At 48.5% G+C, this 16,251-nt stretch overlaps 1 protein-coding gene across 1 annotated transcript; it reads right to left on the bottom strand.

Moving 5' to 3' along the window:
- Window positions 1-1,060: 1,060 nt before the first annotated feature.
- EIF1 (eukaryotic translation initiation factor 1) lies at window positions 1,061-3,654 on the bottom strand. Its single transcript, XM_082603243.1, has 4 exons — window positions 3,492-3,654; window positions 2,634-2,797; window positions 2,388-2,489; window positions 1,061-1,936 (listed from the first exon to the last, which is right to left on the bottom strand). Exons 1-4 carry the CDS (start codon window positions 3,520-3,522, stop codon window positions 1,892-1,894), a joined length of 342 nt encoding a protein of 113 aa, XP_082459369.1. The 5' UTR covers window positions 3,523-3,654; the 3' UTR covers window positions 1,061-1,891.
- Between the last annotated feature and the right edge of the window lie 12,597 nt (window positions 3,655-16,251).

The following is a 16,251-nucleotide window of genomic DNA, read 5'->3' as shown; positions in this document are numbered from 1 at the left end:
GATTCTTAACCACTGCGCCACCAGGGAAGCCCCTCATCCCATCTTCTGATTGTGGTCTTCTGTGGGCTTGGCCCCTAGGTTGTTCTATAATAGAAGCCCCTATAAGCCCTTGTGGTTAACAGTCAGATCTTTCTGATTTTTAAAAGTATCATTCAAATAATTTGAACAACGCCGCTTCATTTGGAGCCAAGTGGTAAGTTATTAAACACAATCAGTTTTGTAGGATCTTGGGTTACAAGCCTCTGCCTCTGGGGTTAGAATCTTTTCAGGGCAATTACCACTGGCTCAGCCCTGCATCTCATTGGTCCTCCTCTTCCACACACACCTCCCTGGCGCCAGGTTGGCCTCTATGTGGGAGGCTAACCTTTATTTACAAAATTGGCCGGCAACCAAGAGGGGAAGGGTTGACTCCTAATGACCATTCTCAGAGTTTGAAGTCTGACCAGTTCATAATCCACAAACGGAAGATTTTGTGTTTAATAGAATGGCCCTAAGGGCAGACTTTGATACACTTCACTGCTCATTGCCCTTTGTCAAGGGATGGCCTCTCAACATTAAGTATCAGCTTCTCCAACATTTTAGTCACTGGATTTTTAATACTACAAACCTATTCTCTAGAAAAAGTACTTTCGCTATGCCTTTTCTGGGGCTTGTGGATTACCCCAAGTTGCACACCATGTTTATCATCCTGTCCCAGTCCTTAAGACCTGTTAAGGAGGGAAGTCAAGGATTTCCAAACCAACCCTGCTGGCATCTCACAAGGCAAGTTCCTCCACAACCACTAAACCACTCAGGCAGTTGGCCAAGTGTCTGTCAGCCAAGCAGCACCTTCTTTCAGGACAGATTAAAGGGACAGCACAGCTCTGGCTGAATGCTTACAGGACAGCTGTCGTGGGGGGGCACGTGGAGGGACAAGCTCACTAGTTTTTCATTAAGAGGCTGAGGCCCCATTTGAGGAGCTGCAGGTGCACAGGTAACCTCTACTGCCATTTCTGTGCTTCCTCCACACATACAAGATTGACTATGACTATATATTAAACAGAAATCTGCAAGTCAGATGTTTCTGAAAACAAGTTTTATTTAAATAAGGGTTTAAATACATTACATAACATTAAAACTGAAGGGGGAAAAAAACCCCCAAAAAACCAAAAACCAGTTTGTTACTTCACATGGCATTGGGCAGCTGTTGCTAGTAAGTTGCGAGCTCTACAGCTACATGACTGATACATCGGTTCGAAATTTGTTCCCTTGTCAAAAGTTTAACTCTTGATAGAAGGTTGGCCTCACATTCTAGTTTGGACACTGATCACCTAGGGTATGTCTGGGCAAAAAGACCTTGGTGGCAAGCCAGCTGTCCTGTCACCTCAACAGAAGGAAGGCGGCTGCTCTAAGCTCTGTCCACCTGGTCACGTTGGAGATACCAGGGGATCTTTCCCCTGATGATCAAAGACTCCCTCTAGCAGTATAGCTGCCGTCGCTGCCTCACCCCATACTCCACTCTCAGCGTTACCGAGGGCTGTTCAGGTGGCGACATTCTCTTAGGGCAGGGAACTCTGTAGAGGGATTGCTGAGGAGCTTCTGGCCAGACATAGCCATCTGTGATCTTAGGGCTCTGGACTTGGCTGAAACATCACTGTTATTCTTTGTTTCAGGCTGGACACTGCCAGGTGCCTACTGCTTGACCTCTGTTTAAATGAGGGACTTCAAGACTAGACAGCATGGCTCTTTTCAGTTTATTGCATGAAGGAGTTACACTAGTCCAAGTTAAAAGCGGACCCCAAATGGTTACATTACACAAGCTGTGAGGTTTTTAAACTTGTGACAAGGGACAGAGGAAAATTCTACTCATTGCATGGAAATCCTCACTTAAGCGTCACTGAGCCAGGAGCATTTAAAACCCATGAACCTTCAGCTGATCGTCCTTAGCCAGTCCAATCTGCAAAGGAAAAAAGGGCACTTTTAAAGAGGAAATAGAGTTACAGCCTCCATTTCTGATGACAACAATCCTGTCTTCCTGCTTCTACACTGGTCAAGAGAAGTCCCAGAGCCCAGATGCTCTCAACTCAGGGTACACTCAGTTAACCACCAATGGTGTAATAGGATTTTAGCACTTAGGAACAGCCAACCAGACATCCTGCTTGTTCTAGTATCTGTCTGCATGCAATTGCACCCTTAAAGTAGATCCATGTAAACAGTAAACTTAAGGCGGACAAATCCCTTGCTTTCAGGAATACATTTTGTCTATGAACTTCAAAAACTCAACTGTTTGGCTTAGCCTTAGAAAACAAACTTCTATGTCCCCAGCAGAAACTGACTAGACTAGGCAGATCTCAGATTAGTTAGCCAGGGCAGAGGCACAAATGTACTAACAGGAAGTGACAACTCACCTCTACGAGGAACTGGCATATGTTCTTGCGCTGGTCGCCCTGCAGCTGAATTACTTCTCCATATTCTGGATGCTCAATTACAGTACCATTGCAGGCAAATTTCTGCAAGGACAATGCAGGCAAAACAAGTTAGGCAGCGCAACGGCCTGAATGCCACTAATAACCCTTTTCAGGAAGTAATACAGGACAGCAGCCCCATGTAGGCAAGGTAAATACGATCTCCCTACAATCTCATTAAAAACCTACCTTCTTAAACGCCTTCACTAGTTTCTTTTTATCGTAATCATCAGCGATCCCTTGGACAGTAGTAAGGGTCTTCCTGCCGTTTCTCTGTTGAATTCTTATATGGATATAATCCTCAGTGCCAGCAGGAAGCAGATCATCACCCTTACTTGCATCAGCAAAGGGGTCTGGGAAGAAAGGTCAAGCTCGTTTAGTGCTGTTGTGCTCAGATCCCACTGCCACCCTCCCACTGGATCTCTTCCGTGTGCAGAAACTGATACTGAAATCGTCAGGGCCTGGTCAGATCAGATATGTTCTTCGAACAGGTCAGTCCGGGACGGCCGGCTTCCCCAGTCCGGGAGAAAGTCTGGGCTTCCTGCCCCAGGCCCGCCCCCGAAAGCCGATCACATGTCGGGGGAGCCAGGGTTGGCCGGCGGCGCCCCACCCAGCTGATGCAACCGGCCGGAACCCAAGCTCCGAGGCGGGGCCACGCTTCCCGCCCCATTGGCGCGCGCAGCTGTCACTTATGGCTGGCACCGCCTCTCCCTCCCGGCTCCGTGACAACGGCGGTGACGTATGGGATGTGACGAAAGGGTGGCGGGAGGGGCGGGTGTGGCCCGATGAGGCCAGGGAGCCATTAGTAAATGCGCCACCCGAGACGTCGGACCCGCCCAAGGGCTGACCTCCCGCCCGCTCCTTCCGGTCGCGCTCAGGGGCCAACCCCAGGGCCCAGGCCGCGGCCCCACTGCCTGCGAGCCCGGACATCTCCCCTCTACCCAAGCTCACTAAGGTACGGAACGCTTAGCAGCTTTCCGGGCCCTGGCTGCGGATCCGGAGCGCCCCGCCCGGGCCTTCCTCCTTTGGGACCTTTCCGGGACTTACCGAAAGAGTGGAGGTTCTGGATAGCGGACATACGATACGATTCCTTTTCCTCGGTGGAAACGGCCTGCGGAAGGCGGCGGCTGGAGAAGGCAGGCGGGGGGGACGGAGCGTCGGGAAGCGAAGGGGCTCGAGGGGAAGGCTGCTGAGTCCTCGGCGACGGCTCAGGGACTGGGGCGGAGGGGCGGTGCCTGTATTCACTTATGTAGCCGCCCCTGTGACGCCAGCGCGCTGCCCTCACGTGCAGGCCCCACCCACGGCGTTGTGACCCCTGCGCCCGGGCGCCGCCGCTTCCAATTGGTCCGGAGGCGGGGACGCGGGACGGCGCTTGCGCAGGAACTGTGTGCTGCGGGAGGGCGTCCTCTTGACTAGGGGAGAGGTGGAAGGGGGAGGGAAGGGTTGGTTCATCTAGGCGCCTGCGCAGTGCTGGAGGAAGGTGTCTGGCCGGTGCAGACAACTGACGGAGGTTTCCGCGCCTGCACCCTGTGTTCTCTGGCTTGTTCCGCCTTCTTGACCCTGTTGCAGGGAAGGGTTTTTTCCTGGGGTAGATTGGCACTCCTTAGAGGGGATTTAGATGCTGACCCTCCCAAACACGACAAATTCCCACTATCTCATACCCACCCGACTACCCACTTACTCCCTACTTTACAGATTTGCTCCGTAACAGATTTAGGGCGGCACTTTTTCAACGTACAATAGTATAACCAAAACCTTAACTTTATCATTTAGATTAATTTATCATTTAGATGAATCTAATCTAAAAATGGATTAATCTACTTTAAACGTATCGTTTAGATCGTCTAAGGAAAGAATGCCCAGATCATTAGCACAAGTTCAAGGGAGAGTAACGCTGGTTCTGGGGGCCAAGAAGAATTCACGCACTTTTGTCATACAAATTGTGTGGGGTTGAGCCTTCCCAGAGCTTAGTTGAACTATTTCCTTCAAAACAGTCAACCTTTCTTGCACTTTCAATTTATTAATTGAAATGCTTATAGTTGCAGGGGTACCTAGTGTGGCTTTAGACTCCAAAGGCTTCCAGGGGCCAGGGAGGTAAGGTAAAGGAGTGCAGACAGCCAAGCGTGGTGTAATGGTGTGTGGTGAGCGCTGGGGTGAAAATCAGAGGCTGCAGCGGCTCCAGCCGCTGTGCTAGATCTTCTTTTTCAAGAGAACCCTGAAATTCAGATGTTTCTATAAAATCTTTTGATTTCTAAACATTGCCAATAAATTTAATTTTGGAAAAACACTGTGCAAGGCAAACAGAAAAATGTATGCTGGCCCCAAGGACTGTGGGTTTATGTCTCTTGATGGTCAGGGTCACTGGCACCAGTGGAGTCTAATGGGAGGGAGAGACAATAAATAAGATGACAGATTGTGACAGGTGCCAAGAAAGAAGTAAATAAGGTGACATGAGAGAGTGACAAGTGCCATGGTCTGAGCATGGGTTGGAAAAGAATTTCCAGACACAAGGCAGAATGTAAGGAAGAGTTTATTAAAGAGAAGGGTCGCTGCAAGAACAGTGGGCCGACTTCCTGGTAGCCAGGGAAAGTCGACGATGAGCATGGGTTGCTTGTCTGTTTTTATAGCCAGGGACTTGTGAGCCACCTGCCAATTGGGTAGGGTCCACATGTTTCCAGTGGGATGAATACCTTCCTTTATATGGGATGGGAAAGGAGCAAGGCATGCTGCTTGGGAAAGCTCAGAGATGTTGCAATGGTCTCATTGTGACAGGGTGATGAGGGTCCGGTAACTCTCTGTTCCGGAGATGTTGGCCCTTTGAGTTTATCTTGTTCTTTGTCCTTGGAGCACATCACAACAAGGGCTTCAGGAGGCCTCTGAGGAGGTGACTTCCCAGTTGATGCTTAAAGAGAAAGAGCCCATCACATGGAAAACCCCGAAGGAGGAAAAGCTGGGTGTACTTGATAGTTTTTTTTAAAAATTAATTTTTATTGGAGTGTAGTTGCTTTACAATGTTGTGTTTGTTTCTACTGTACAGCAAAGTGAATCAGCTATATGTATACATATATCCCTCTTTTTTGGATTTCCTTCCCATTTCGGTCACCACAGAGCACTGAATAGAGTTCCCTGAGCTATACAGTAGGTTCCCATTAGTTATCAGTTTTATACATAGTATCAATAGTGTATATATGTCAATTCCAGTCTCCCAATTCATCCCCCCACCCCCCCTTCTCCCTTGGTTTCCCTACGTTTGTTCTCTATGTCTGTGTCTCTCTATTTCTGTTTTGCAAGTAAGATCATCTATACCATTTTTCTTGATAGTTTTTTTGATTCTGTATTTACTAAGTGGTCTTTTGAATAATCATCTGGCTTCCTTGATATCAGGAATTGGGGAACCATGGCTAGAAGGCATGGGCGTCCCAGTCTCACACCCATCCCAGTCTGAGAAGCTAAGGACACAACTTTCCTCCACCTGGAAACCTCTACACTCACAGACATGGCTGTGCTTGAAAGGGGATTGGGGAGAGAGAGTGAATGAATCAGAGCTGGCTCCCCCAGTGTGTATACATGTTTTGTTATAAGAAAATTTAAAATAGCAATGTGGTCCAGCTTATCTTTTCCTTTTAGGAAAAGATTCTTTCTATGTCATATTGAAGAAATCTTTTCTCTGCCTCCAGTTTATAAAGATACCCTGTTTTTTTGATTTTTTTTCTGAAAGTTTTAAAGCTTTGCTTTTTCACATTTAGGTCTTTTTAAAAAAATTGGGATATAGTTGCTTTACAATGTTGCGTTGGTTTCTACTCTACAGCGAAGTGGAGTTCCCTGTGCTATACAGCAGGTTCTCATTAGTTATCTATTTTGTACATATTACTGTATATATGTCAATCCCAATCTCCCAATCACATTTAGGTCTTTAAACCACCTGGAATTGTGTGTGTGTGTGTGTGTGTGTGTGTGTGTGTGTGTGTGAGATGTGAGAGAGGGGTCTAATTCTTTTTCCTATGTGGATAGCCAATTGTCCCAGCACCATTTATTGACTAGTACCTGATTTGTCCTGCCTTCTCTATCATAATCATATTTTCGTTTATGCGTGGGTTCGTTTTCGGATTCTCTGTTCTGTTCCACTGCTCTATTTATTCCAGAGCCATAATCTCTCAATTATAGGAGTTTTATAAGAAGTCTCTGTGCCCAATAGCATGAGCTCCTCTGTTTTGCTCTTCAGGATTATCTTGGCTTTTCTTGGCCCTCGTTCCCCTTCACCTCATGGTGTGTCACCACTCCCCACATTCTACAACGTTCTACGAAGCACCCGGTCTTTCTCATTGCAGGGTCTGTACGTCCTGTCCCTTTTCTTCCCCCCTCTTCTCTGTTTGATGTCTCCCACTCATCCTCCAGGACTCAGCCGGGAGTCTTCTCTGTGCCCCCGCTTCCTCTCTTTGGCATTAATCACACTGCATTTTGCTTGCCTGTTCCTTGAACTGGCTACATAAATTGCTGGGCCTGGTACAAGATGACAGCGTGAGGCTCTCTGTTCAAAAACGCTTCAGAATTTGAAGACAGCGACAGCGGAACATGAAGCCAAGCACAGGGCCCTTCTAAGCGTGGGGCCCTGTGTGACGGCACAGGGGACATGCCCGTGGTCTGGCTTTGCCAGTTCCCTTATTTATCTCTCTGTTAGACTGTGAGCTGAAAAGAATAGGGTACGTGCCTCTCTCCTCTGCTGTGATGTGCAGTAGGTGCCTGCACACAGTGGGTGCTCAATGCTTGTCGAATGAACAGGCATTGTAGGTGCTACCAGTTAGGGTTCTCGGCCTTCCTTAATCAATAGAAATTGATAAGAGGCCAGATAAGAAATTCAGGCAAGGCTTCACTGGGGGCCCTGCTGCAGCAGCGGGGAGCAAAAACAAGCAAAAACGAGCTGGTTCCCTATACGGGGTGAGGTACGGGTGTGTCCAGGGGTCGGGCCAGAGGGGCGGCTCAGGGGGTCTGCCCACCTCTTTCGTGGTATTGAGTGCAGGGGGCATGCGCAGTACCCTGCTTTTGCTCCTGGGTCTTCAGAAGTGGCAGCTGGGTTTTTGGTCTTTTTGTATCTTGTTATCCGTAATTTGCCCCAACTGTGCATACATGCAGTTATTTTTAGTCCCTCCTAGTTTCTTTGCATTTTGTTGCTCTAGGAGATGTTTGTTCAGGTGCAAACACTGCAGCAAAGAATCTCGGGTCCCAACTTGTCTCATAGCTGCTCAGTTACTAGGAATGGCCAACCCCTGGCTCCAGGCTGCAACCTCTGCCGCCCTCTTAGAGAGTCCTGGGGTGAAGCACTGAGAAAAGATCCTTTTCAGAGGTCCGACTCTGGGCTCTAAAGGGAGCTCCTGGACCTGGCTTCCTGGTGCAGGGCAGGGAGGGTGGCCCTAGATAAGCATGTTCCCCAGCTCCTCTTACAGGGACCTGGTGTCCGGTGCAAGACCTGACCTCCGTGCACTGTAAACAGTTATTGCCACAAACACACACAGGCTTTGCTTTGGCAAGCCTACTGTTCAGAGGCCAGGCCAGGGGCAGGTGGCTAGGAAAGTGGGACAACCAGTTCTTGGTTACCACCAGCTTCCTGGGCGACCCTGTTTGCCTCTCAGGGCTTCCATTTTATCCCCTAGAAGGAGGACTCAGTAATTTCTAAGGCCTTTTCCAGGTCTAAAGTCTGTAGCTCTGTGTTCCTGTTGGGGACATTTCCAAGGAGGGTCTATAAGAGTCCACTATCCAGGAACCTCCCTGGTGGCCCAGTGATTAAGACTTCGCCTTCCAATGCAGGGGGTGCGAGTTTGATCCCTGGTAGGCAAGCTAAGATCCCACATGCCTTGGGGCCAAAAAACCAAAGCATAGAACAGAAGCAGTATTGTAACAAATTCAATAAAGACTAAAAATGGTCCACATCAAAAAAAAAATCTTATTAAAAAGAGTCCACCGCCTAGTGTGGAGGTTGTCCCAGCCCGGGGAGCTTGTAGAGTAATGATGGAGCCAGGACAAATTTGTCTGAAAGTGACATCTGTGCCTGCTGATAATACTGCTTGTTCGTTACCGCACTCCTTGTTCTGAGTCCTGACCCCAGAGCACAGGCTCTGGAGTACCTGAATCTGAGTATCACCCCACCTCTTCCTGCCTGGGTGACTTAGTCTCCCAGCCTCCATATTTTTCATCTGCACAAAGGGATACGAATACTTTCTCTCTTAAGCTTTTGAGGAGATTTAAAGAGAAAAATAAGTGCGACAGGATAAAAATGTAATGTTATTAAATCACTAAGTAGATTATGCCAGATTCTCAGCAGAGAAGGGAAAGAGAGAGAGCTCAGAGCAGCAGGGGACAGGAGCAAGTCCCTGAGAATGGGGGGACAGAGGTGGGCACCTCTCCAGGTTGAGCTTGGGACATGGCAAGGGCATGGCTGTGTGGGACTCCTGGGACCTTCAGCCTTGATTAAGATTCCCCAGGGCTCTGAACCTGGCATGGAAGCAGCAGAATCTCCCACCAGGAAAAGATCACATCCTCTGGGGAAATAGGCATCTCCATGGTAACCAAGGCAGATGGCTGATCTGGTCCAAGCGGCCTCCCTGTAGCTCTGGTGCTAGAGAAAACCCCGTGACCTAGAGGGAATCCTGGGGATCGCTGGAGGCCCTGTCACATCCAAGGTCAGATTTCTGGGCAGCTGGTGGGATGACTGGCAGAGGATTTAACTTGATTGAAAGAAAGTCAAATAAACGCGATCTTTCTTGCATTCCTTATTTGGGAGCTACCCATATGTATGTACGTGATGGGAATCATGTCCCCCCACCCCTCCTCAGTGAATGAAGTCTGCTATTCTTACTACTTGGAAAAGGAGGCAGAGCTGGGCTTGCTGCAGCACTGACCCAGGTTGCACGGGGTTGTTGTGAGATGTGCTTTAGCCCCCAGCTGGGGTTCCGCTCATGATACATCACCCCTTCAACCTCCCCCGCCCCAGGGTGTGTAGTGGGAAGCGACGCGAGGGACCCTTATGGGGTGCTGAAAACAATCTCGATCTTGATCCTGGTGGTAAAAATTCATGGAGCTGGACCCTTAAGCCTAGTGTGCTTTACTCCCCTCCAGCCATCCCCCCGCCCCCTGCCGCTTCCTCCCACCGCCAGGCTTTCTTCTTGTTCTCACTTTTCCTCCGCTTGCCAGGGACTCCTGCTCAGTCCCTCTTTGCTGGCAGAGCATCTGCCTTCCCCCTCCTGCTTTCTGCTCCTTCCCCTCCTCTCCCTCCTCCTCCTTCTGGGAGTCCTGCAGGACCCTCTGTGGATGGGATGAGGGGGAGGCAGCTTTGCTTAGGAAGGGAGGTACAGGCCAGAGACCCTGGTTCCCCTCGCCTGGGCGGGCAAACTGCAGACTTGGTTGCGGGGAGGATGAAGTGCGGAGGAAGCCTAGAAGGGCCAGACCTGGCACCTACCCTCAGGGAGTTCACAGCGTGGCAGGGTTCAGAAGACGCCCCCAACGAGCCAGGGGCCCAGGCGGAAGGGAGGAAGTGCCGGGCACAGGTGCACAGAGGGTGCTGCGTTCTGAGCGCGGCAGTAGGAGTCCCCTGGGGTGGGGTGGGGGTGGGGGTAGACATTCCAGATGCAGTAAAGAGCATCAGATGTTTTTTTTTTTTTTTTTTTTTTTAATTTAATTTTATTTTATTTTTTTGCTTTATAACAAATTTAATCAGTTATACATATACATATGTTTCCATATCCCCTCCCTTTTGCGTCTCAGATGTTGTTGTGGGGAGGTCAGTTCACACCTGGTCCCTCTCTGGGAGAAGCTCACAGGTGTGTTTGACAGTCTTCTTGGACAGAGACCATACCTCCTCAGGTTTATTTTTATTTTTATTTTATTTTTTAAAAAGCTAATTAGGGCTTCCCTGGTGGCACAGTGGTTAAGAATCTGCCTGCCAATGTAGGAAACACGGGTTCAAGCCCTGGTCTGGGAAGATTCCCACATGCTGCAGAGCAACTAAGCCCATGCACCACAACTACTGAGCCTGCGCTCTAGAGCCCGCGAGCCACAACTACTGAGCCTACGTGCTGCAGCTACTAAAGCCCGTGCGCCTAGAGCCCGTATTCTGCAACAAGAGAACCACCGCAATGAGAAGCCCGTGCACCGCAATGAAGGTTAACCTCTGCTCACCACAACTAGAGAAAGCCTGTGCGCAGCAACGGAGACCCAATGCAGCCAAAAAAAAAAAAAAAGTATAATATCTCAATAACTTTTATATGATTGCTTACTGAAATAATAATATTTTGGATTATATGGGTTAAATAAAATAGATTATTAAAATTAATTTCACCTGCTTCTTTTTACTTTTTAAAAAATGTGTCTACCAGGAAATTTAAAGTTACATGGGTGGCATGCATTATATTTCTACTGGAAAGCACTGCTCTAGATGATTCCAGACTGAAGAGAGGATTCGTTGACACAGCACATGGCAAATCCACACTCATACGCTTGGCTGTTCCCCCCAGCCTTCTCCTCACCAACATCAGACTTGTTTCCTGGTCTCCTATTCCAGCCTCAAGCATCTCTGATGAGCTTGCGAATTGCTTCCTGCTCCCAGTTTAGAAAACAGCTCAGGGACGGTCATGTGAAGAGAGTTACATGATCTTTTCCTTTCCCAAGTGGCTTATCTTCCCCCACCCAAACTGGGTCTCTTCCTGGGCAGGGCTGAGGGTTCTACCACCAGGAAGGTGAAGGTCTTTCCTTTTGTTTCACTCGCCCAGCCCAAGCTGACACCTCCACCAGCTACTGACCAAATATGTCCACCTGACCATGCCCCAGGGGCTGGGGCACCAACCTTGTCCTTTGCCCCAAACAGCTTAGATGCTGTCCTCTCTACCCCTAGCTAAGACTCTTCCTAAGAGGAATTCTAGGAAATAATTACAAAAAAATAGACTTTATTCTTTAGAGCAGTTTCAGGTTTACAGCAAAACCGAGAGGAAAGTACCTTCTGGCCCCGCCCAGGCAGAGCTGCCTCTTCCACTGTCAACATTCCCACCAGAGTGGTACATTTGTTACAACTGATGAACCTACAGTGACACATCACAATCACCCAAACCCCATGGTTTACATTAGCGTTCACTCTTGGGCAATACATTTTTCATTTTGTGAAACGAACAATTATTGAGTACCCACTACTCACTACATGCTGTGCTGAGTGTTTCCCACTCCTGTCCCACGAGATTCTGACAAAGCAGGTGGCATTAACTCTTCTGCCCAAGCCTGGGCTTGGACAAGGACACTGGCCAGGGTGGTGGTGGCCCTCTTCCTGCTGGGCACCATGATCACCTGGAGTGGCTGGGTTTCCGGGAGAAGCCTTGGGGTGATTCTGCCTTTGTAAGGGGGTTGGTCATTTCCTCGGTGGGGCTAGTGCCTGGGAGTGCATCCCAATTCTTGGGGTGAGGAGGGTATGTTACCACATGCTTGAGGACTGAGTCTGGGTGGTCACTGCTGCTGTGGACAGGGCAGCTATCACAGCACATAGACTAGGATTTAAAAAACATTTTTGGGGGGCTTCCCTGGTGGCGCAGTGGTTGAGAGTCCACCTGCCAATGCAGGGGACATGGGTTTGTGCCCCGGTCCAGGAAGATCCCACATGCCGCGGAGCGGCTGGGCCCGTGAGCCATGGCCGCTGAGCCTGCGCGTCCAGAGCCTGTGCTCTGCAACGGGAGAGGCCACAGCAGTGAGAGGCCCGTGTACAGCAAACAAACAAACGAAACAAACAATTTTTTGGATCCCTAATTCCTTTCTTTAAACAAACAGTGGCTGAACCCACACTTTGACAGAAGGGTCAGGGGGCCGCCAGAGTTCAGTTGTGCTTCAGAGATGAGCGGGACAGCTGTGTGTGTGTGTGTGTATGTGTGTGGGTGTGTGTGAATACGTGCAGGTGAGAGTGTATGAGCAGGCTATAGGCATGTGAGTGTCAGTGTGCGTGTGGATGCATATCTGAGTGAGTGTGAGCATGTATTCGTGCGTGTTTTCCTTTCTCTCTTCCCAGATGCTCCTGAGGATCTGAGGGCTTCCTGCGTTGCAGCCCAAACCCAGGGGAATCATCTCAGTCCCTACAGGAGGCCCTGCTAACAAAATAGGGGTTTTAAGTCAAGGGACCGTTTGAGATGCTGTCCTGCTACTTGTCTGTTCTGTGTCCTCAGGCTGTAACCGACTCCAAGCTCGTACTTCTCACTGCAGGACAGGCCAATAAATCAAGAGACCAGTCGTTGGGGCAAAGGAGGGTGACTTTACTCAGAAAGCCAGCAGACAGAAAAGATGGTGGACTCGTGTCCCAAAGAACTGTCTTCCCTGAGTCAGAGTTCAGGCTTCTTTTATACTAAAAGGGGAGGGGGTGTGGTTGGTTGCTGCAAACTTCTTGGTGCCAGAATTCTTTTTAAAATTTATTTATTTATTTTTATTTACTTACTTACTTACTTAATTTATTTATTTTTGCGGTACGCGGGCCTCTCACTGCTGTGGCCTCTCCCATTGCGGAGCACAGGCTCCGGACGCGCAGGCTCAGCGGCCATGGCTCACGGGCCCAGCTGCTCCGCGGCATGTGGGATCTTCCCGGACCGGGGCACGAACCCATGTCCCCTGCATTGGCAGACGAACTCTGAACCACTGCACCACCAGGGAAGCCCCAGATAAGCATATCTTTAAGGTGTTTGCTAAACTGCCCTCCAGAGGCAAACTGGTTCACATTCCCTCCAGCAGCCCATGTGAAGGAGGGCCTTTCCCCTCTCTCCCAGCCACTTCTCTGACTCTTTCCTCCCTGGGCTCTGTGACACTCTCTCAGCTTTCTGCCAAGGGCTTTACAAATCCTAGTTCATCATGTTTAGTTGTCACATCAACCCGATGAGGCAAGGACTTTTTAAAAAAAATTAATTAATTTTTGGCCACATTGGGTCTTCATTGTTGCGTGCGGGCTTTCTCTAGTTGTGGCGAGCAGGGGCTACTCTTCGTTGTGATGCGTGGTCTTCTCATTGCGGTGGCTTCTCTTGTTTCAGATCATGGGCTCTAGGCACGCGGGCTTCAGTATTTGTGGCATGCGGGCTCAGTAGTTGTGGCTCATGGGCTCTAGAGTGCAGGCTCAGTAGTTGTGGCGCACAGGCTTAGTTGCTCTGCAGCATGTGGGATCTTCCCGGACTAGAGCTTGAACCCATGTCCCCTGCATTGGCAGGCAGACTCTTTTTTTTTTTAATACACACAGATAAAATTTATTATGGCAGAAAATACAGAGTAAAGCATCAGGAAAGATATTTTCATTGGGTAGAGTCCAGAGAGGTCCAGTACAGGCTTCAGAGTCCTTCATCAGAGGCCACCAGCAGGGAACTGTAGGAACATGTGTGAAGTGTCCCTACCCAGTGAGTCCTGTTGGAGCCCTAGGGACCAAGGCTTTTTTGGTGTGCTGGTCACATAAGCATATCTTGCTATGCAACCAGTGGCAGGCAGACTCTTAACCACTGCGCCACCAGGGAAGTCCCAAGGCAAGAACTTTTATCATCACCATTTTATAGATGGGGAGACAGAGGCTCAGAAAGGGTCAGTAGGGGCTTACCTACTTATAAATTAAAAAAAACCCAAAAAACAAAAAAACGGTAAGTAACCAGCCCGAGGTCACACAGCTGCTAGCAAGCTGTGATTGGATGGCCTGGCCTGGGGCTGTGTTGACAGGCAGCTCTCCCCTTCCTTCTCTGGACTCCTGCCAGGTCCCAAACTCCTGCTTCCTGCTGTCTTGGGTCTCACATTCCTCTCTTCTGCAGCAAACTGGCAAACTCGTTCCCCACCAGCTCTATGAAGTTGGCTCCTAAGTTTGCACCTCGGTTCAATACAGCTCCCACAAGTTTCTATTTCCAGGTCTGTCTCTAGCAGGGGTTTCCGAATCACAGTGGCCAAGAGAACCAGAAACATCTCTGGGGCAAGCATCCTTGGCTCAGGGCTCTGCTACCTCCTGTAAGTTCCTTTCCCTGTCTGATTCTCAAGCCCTCCTGTGTAAAAGTGGGGAAAAAACACACAGGGTTGGGAAACAGCATAGCAGCTCCTCAAAAAAAACTAAACATAGAATCGACATATGGTCCACAATTCCACTTCTGTGTATAAACCCAAAAGAATTGAAAGCAGAGAGACATGAGCAGAGGTACACCCGTGTTCATAGCAGCACTATTCACAATAGCCACAAGGTGAAAAACCCTCAAATGTTCATTGAGGGATGAATGGATAAACAAAACGAATTCCTATACAATGGAATATTATTCAGCCTTAATAAGGAATGAAATTTTGACACATGCTACAACATGGATGAACCTTGAAAACACTATGCTAAATGAAAAAAGCCAGATACAAAAGGACAACTATTGGATGATTCCACCTAGATGAAGTACACAGAATAGGCAAATTTATAGAAATAGAATGATGGTTGCCAGGGGTTGGGGGAAGGGAGAATGGGGAGTTATTGTTTAATGGATAGGGAGTTTCAGTTTGGGATGATGAAAAGTTTCTGGAGATGGATTGTGATGAGGAGGATGATGTTGGATGATGGTTGTACAACAATGTGAATCTACACAATGTACAATGTGTACGACAATGCCACTGAATGATATACTTAAAAATGATTAAAATGGTAAATTTTATGTTGCGTGTACTTTCCACAATAAACACACAGACACAAACGCACACACACATGGTTACCAAGTGGGCTGAATGAAGTTGATTCACTTGATATCCGCCTTATGATGTTTAATAAACACCTCAAACTTACCAAGCCCCAGTCTGAGCTCCTAATCTCCCCTCCCCGCCCAAGCTGCCCCATTCACAGTGGCCCCGTCTCCGCTGATGGCAGCTCCTTCCCCGTGGAGACAGTATCCTGACTCTTCTCTCGCACCCCACATCCAATGGTTAGGCAACCTCGAGGTCTCTCTGCACAGTATATCAGAGCCTGATCACTGCTCAACACTCCTCGGTTCCTGCCCCAGACTGAACCACCATCATCTATGCCTTGGATGGTTGCAATAGCCCCCCCAACTTTCACCCAAGCTCCCTGGAGTCTGGTCCCCACATGGCAGCCTGAGGAAGCTCCTTAAAATGGAAATCACGACATGACTGCCATCTGCTCAAAAGAAAAAGCCCGTCTTCACATGTCTTCACATGATACAGGGCCCCTGTATCAATCCTTATCACCTCTCCCAGCTCATCTCAACTACTCCACCCTCCACCCCCAACTCCAGCCACACCAGCTCCCTTGCTGGGCCTAGAACATGCCAGAAATGCTCCCACTTTGGGATCTGGAAGCTTCTCCCCAGATATTCACATGGCTTTCTTTCCCAAAGTGTTCTAGGGGAAGAAAACATAATTTTCCCTCCACCCTTCTAAGTTCTTGGCTGAGACTCCTGTAATAAAAGACAGATTAACAAGAGAAAAACAAACAGGTTTATTAACATGTATACCTCATGCATATGGGAGAGGTACCCAGGAAAAAAAATGAGTAATTCCAAGGTGGCTTAGAATTCAGGCTTTAAATACCATCTTAATAGAAAAAAGGGAAGGCGGGGGGAATATAGGCCTCTTAGGGGAAAGTAAACTAAAAAAATTAAAAAAATTGAAGTATAGTTGATTTACAACATCATGCTAGTTTCAGGTGTACAGCACAGTGATTCAGTTATATATAAATATAAATAAATAAGTAAAGTAAGTAAGTAAATAAATACATTCTTCTTCAGATTCTCTTCCCTTATAGATTATTACAAAATATTGAGTAGAATTCCCTTTGCTGTACAGTAGG

This window comes from Mesoplodon mirus (assembly GCF_964341445.2).
Source record: "Mesoplodon mirus genome assembly, chromosome: 18".
NCBI lineage: Eukaryota > Metazoa > Chordata > Mammalia > Artiodactyla > Ziphiidae > Mesoplodon > Mesoplodon mirus.
This window is presented reverse-complemented; position numbering and strand designations above follow the sequence as displayed.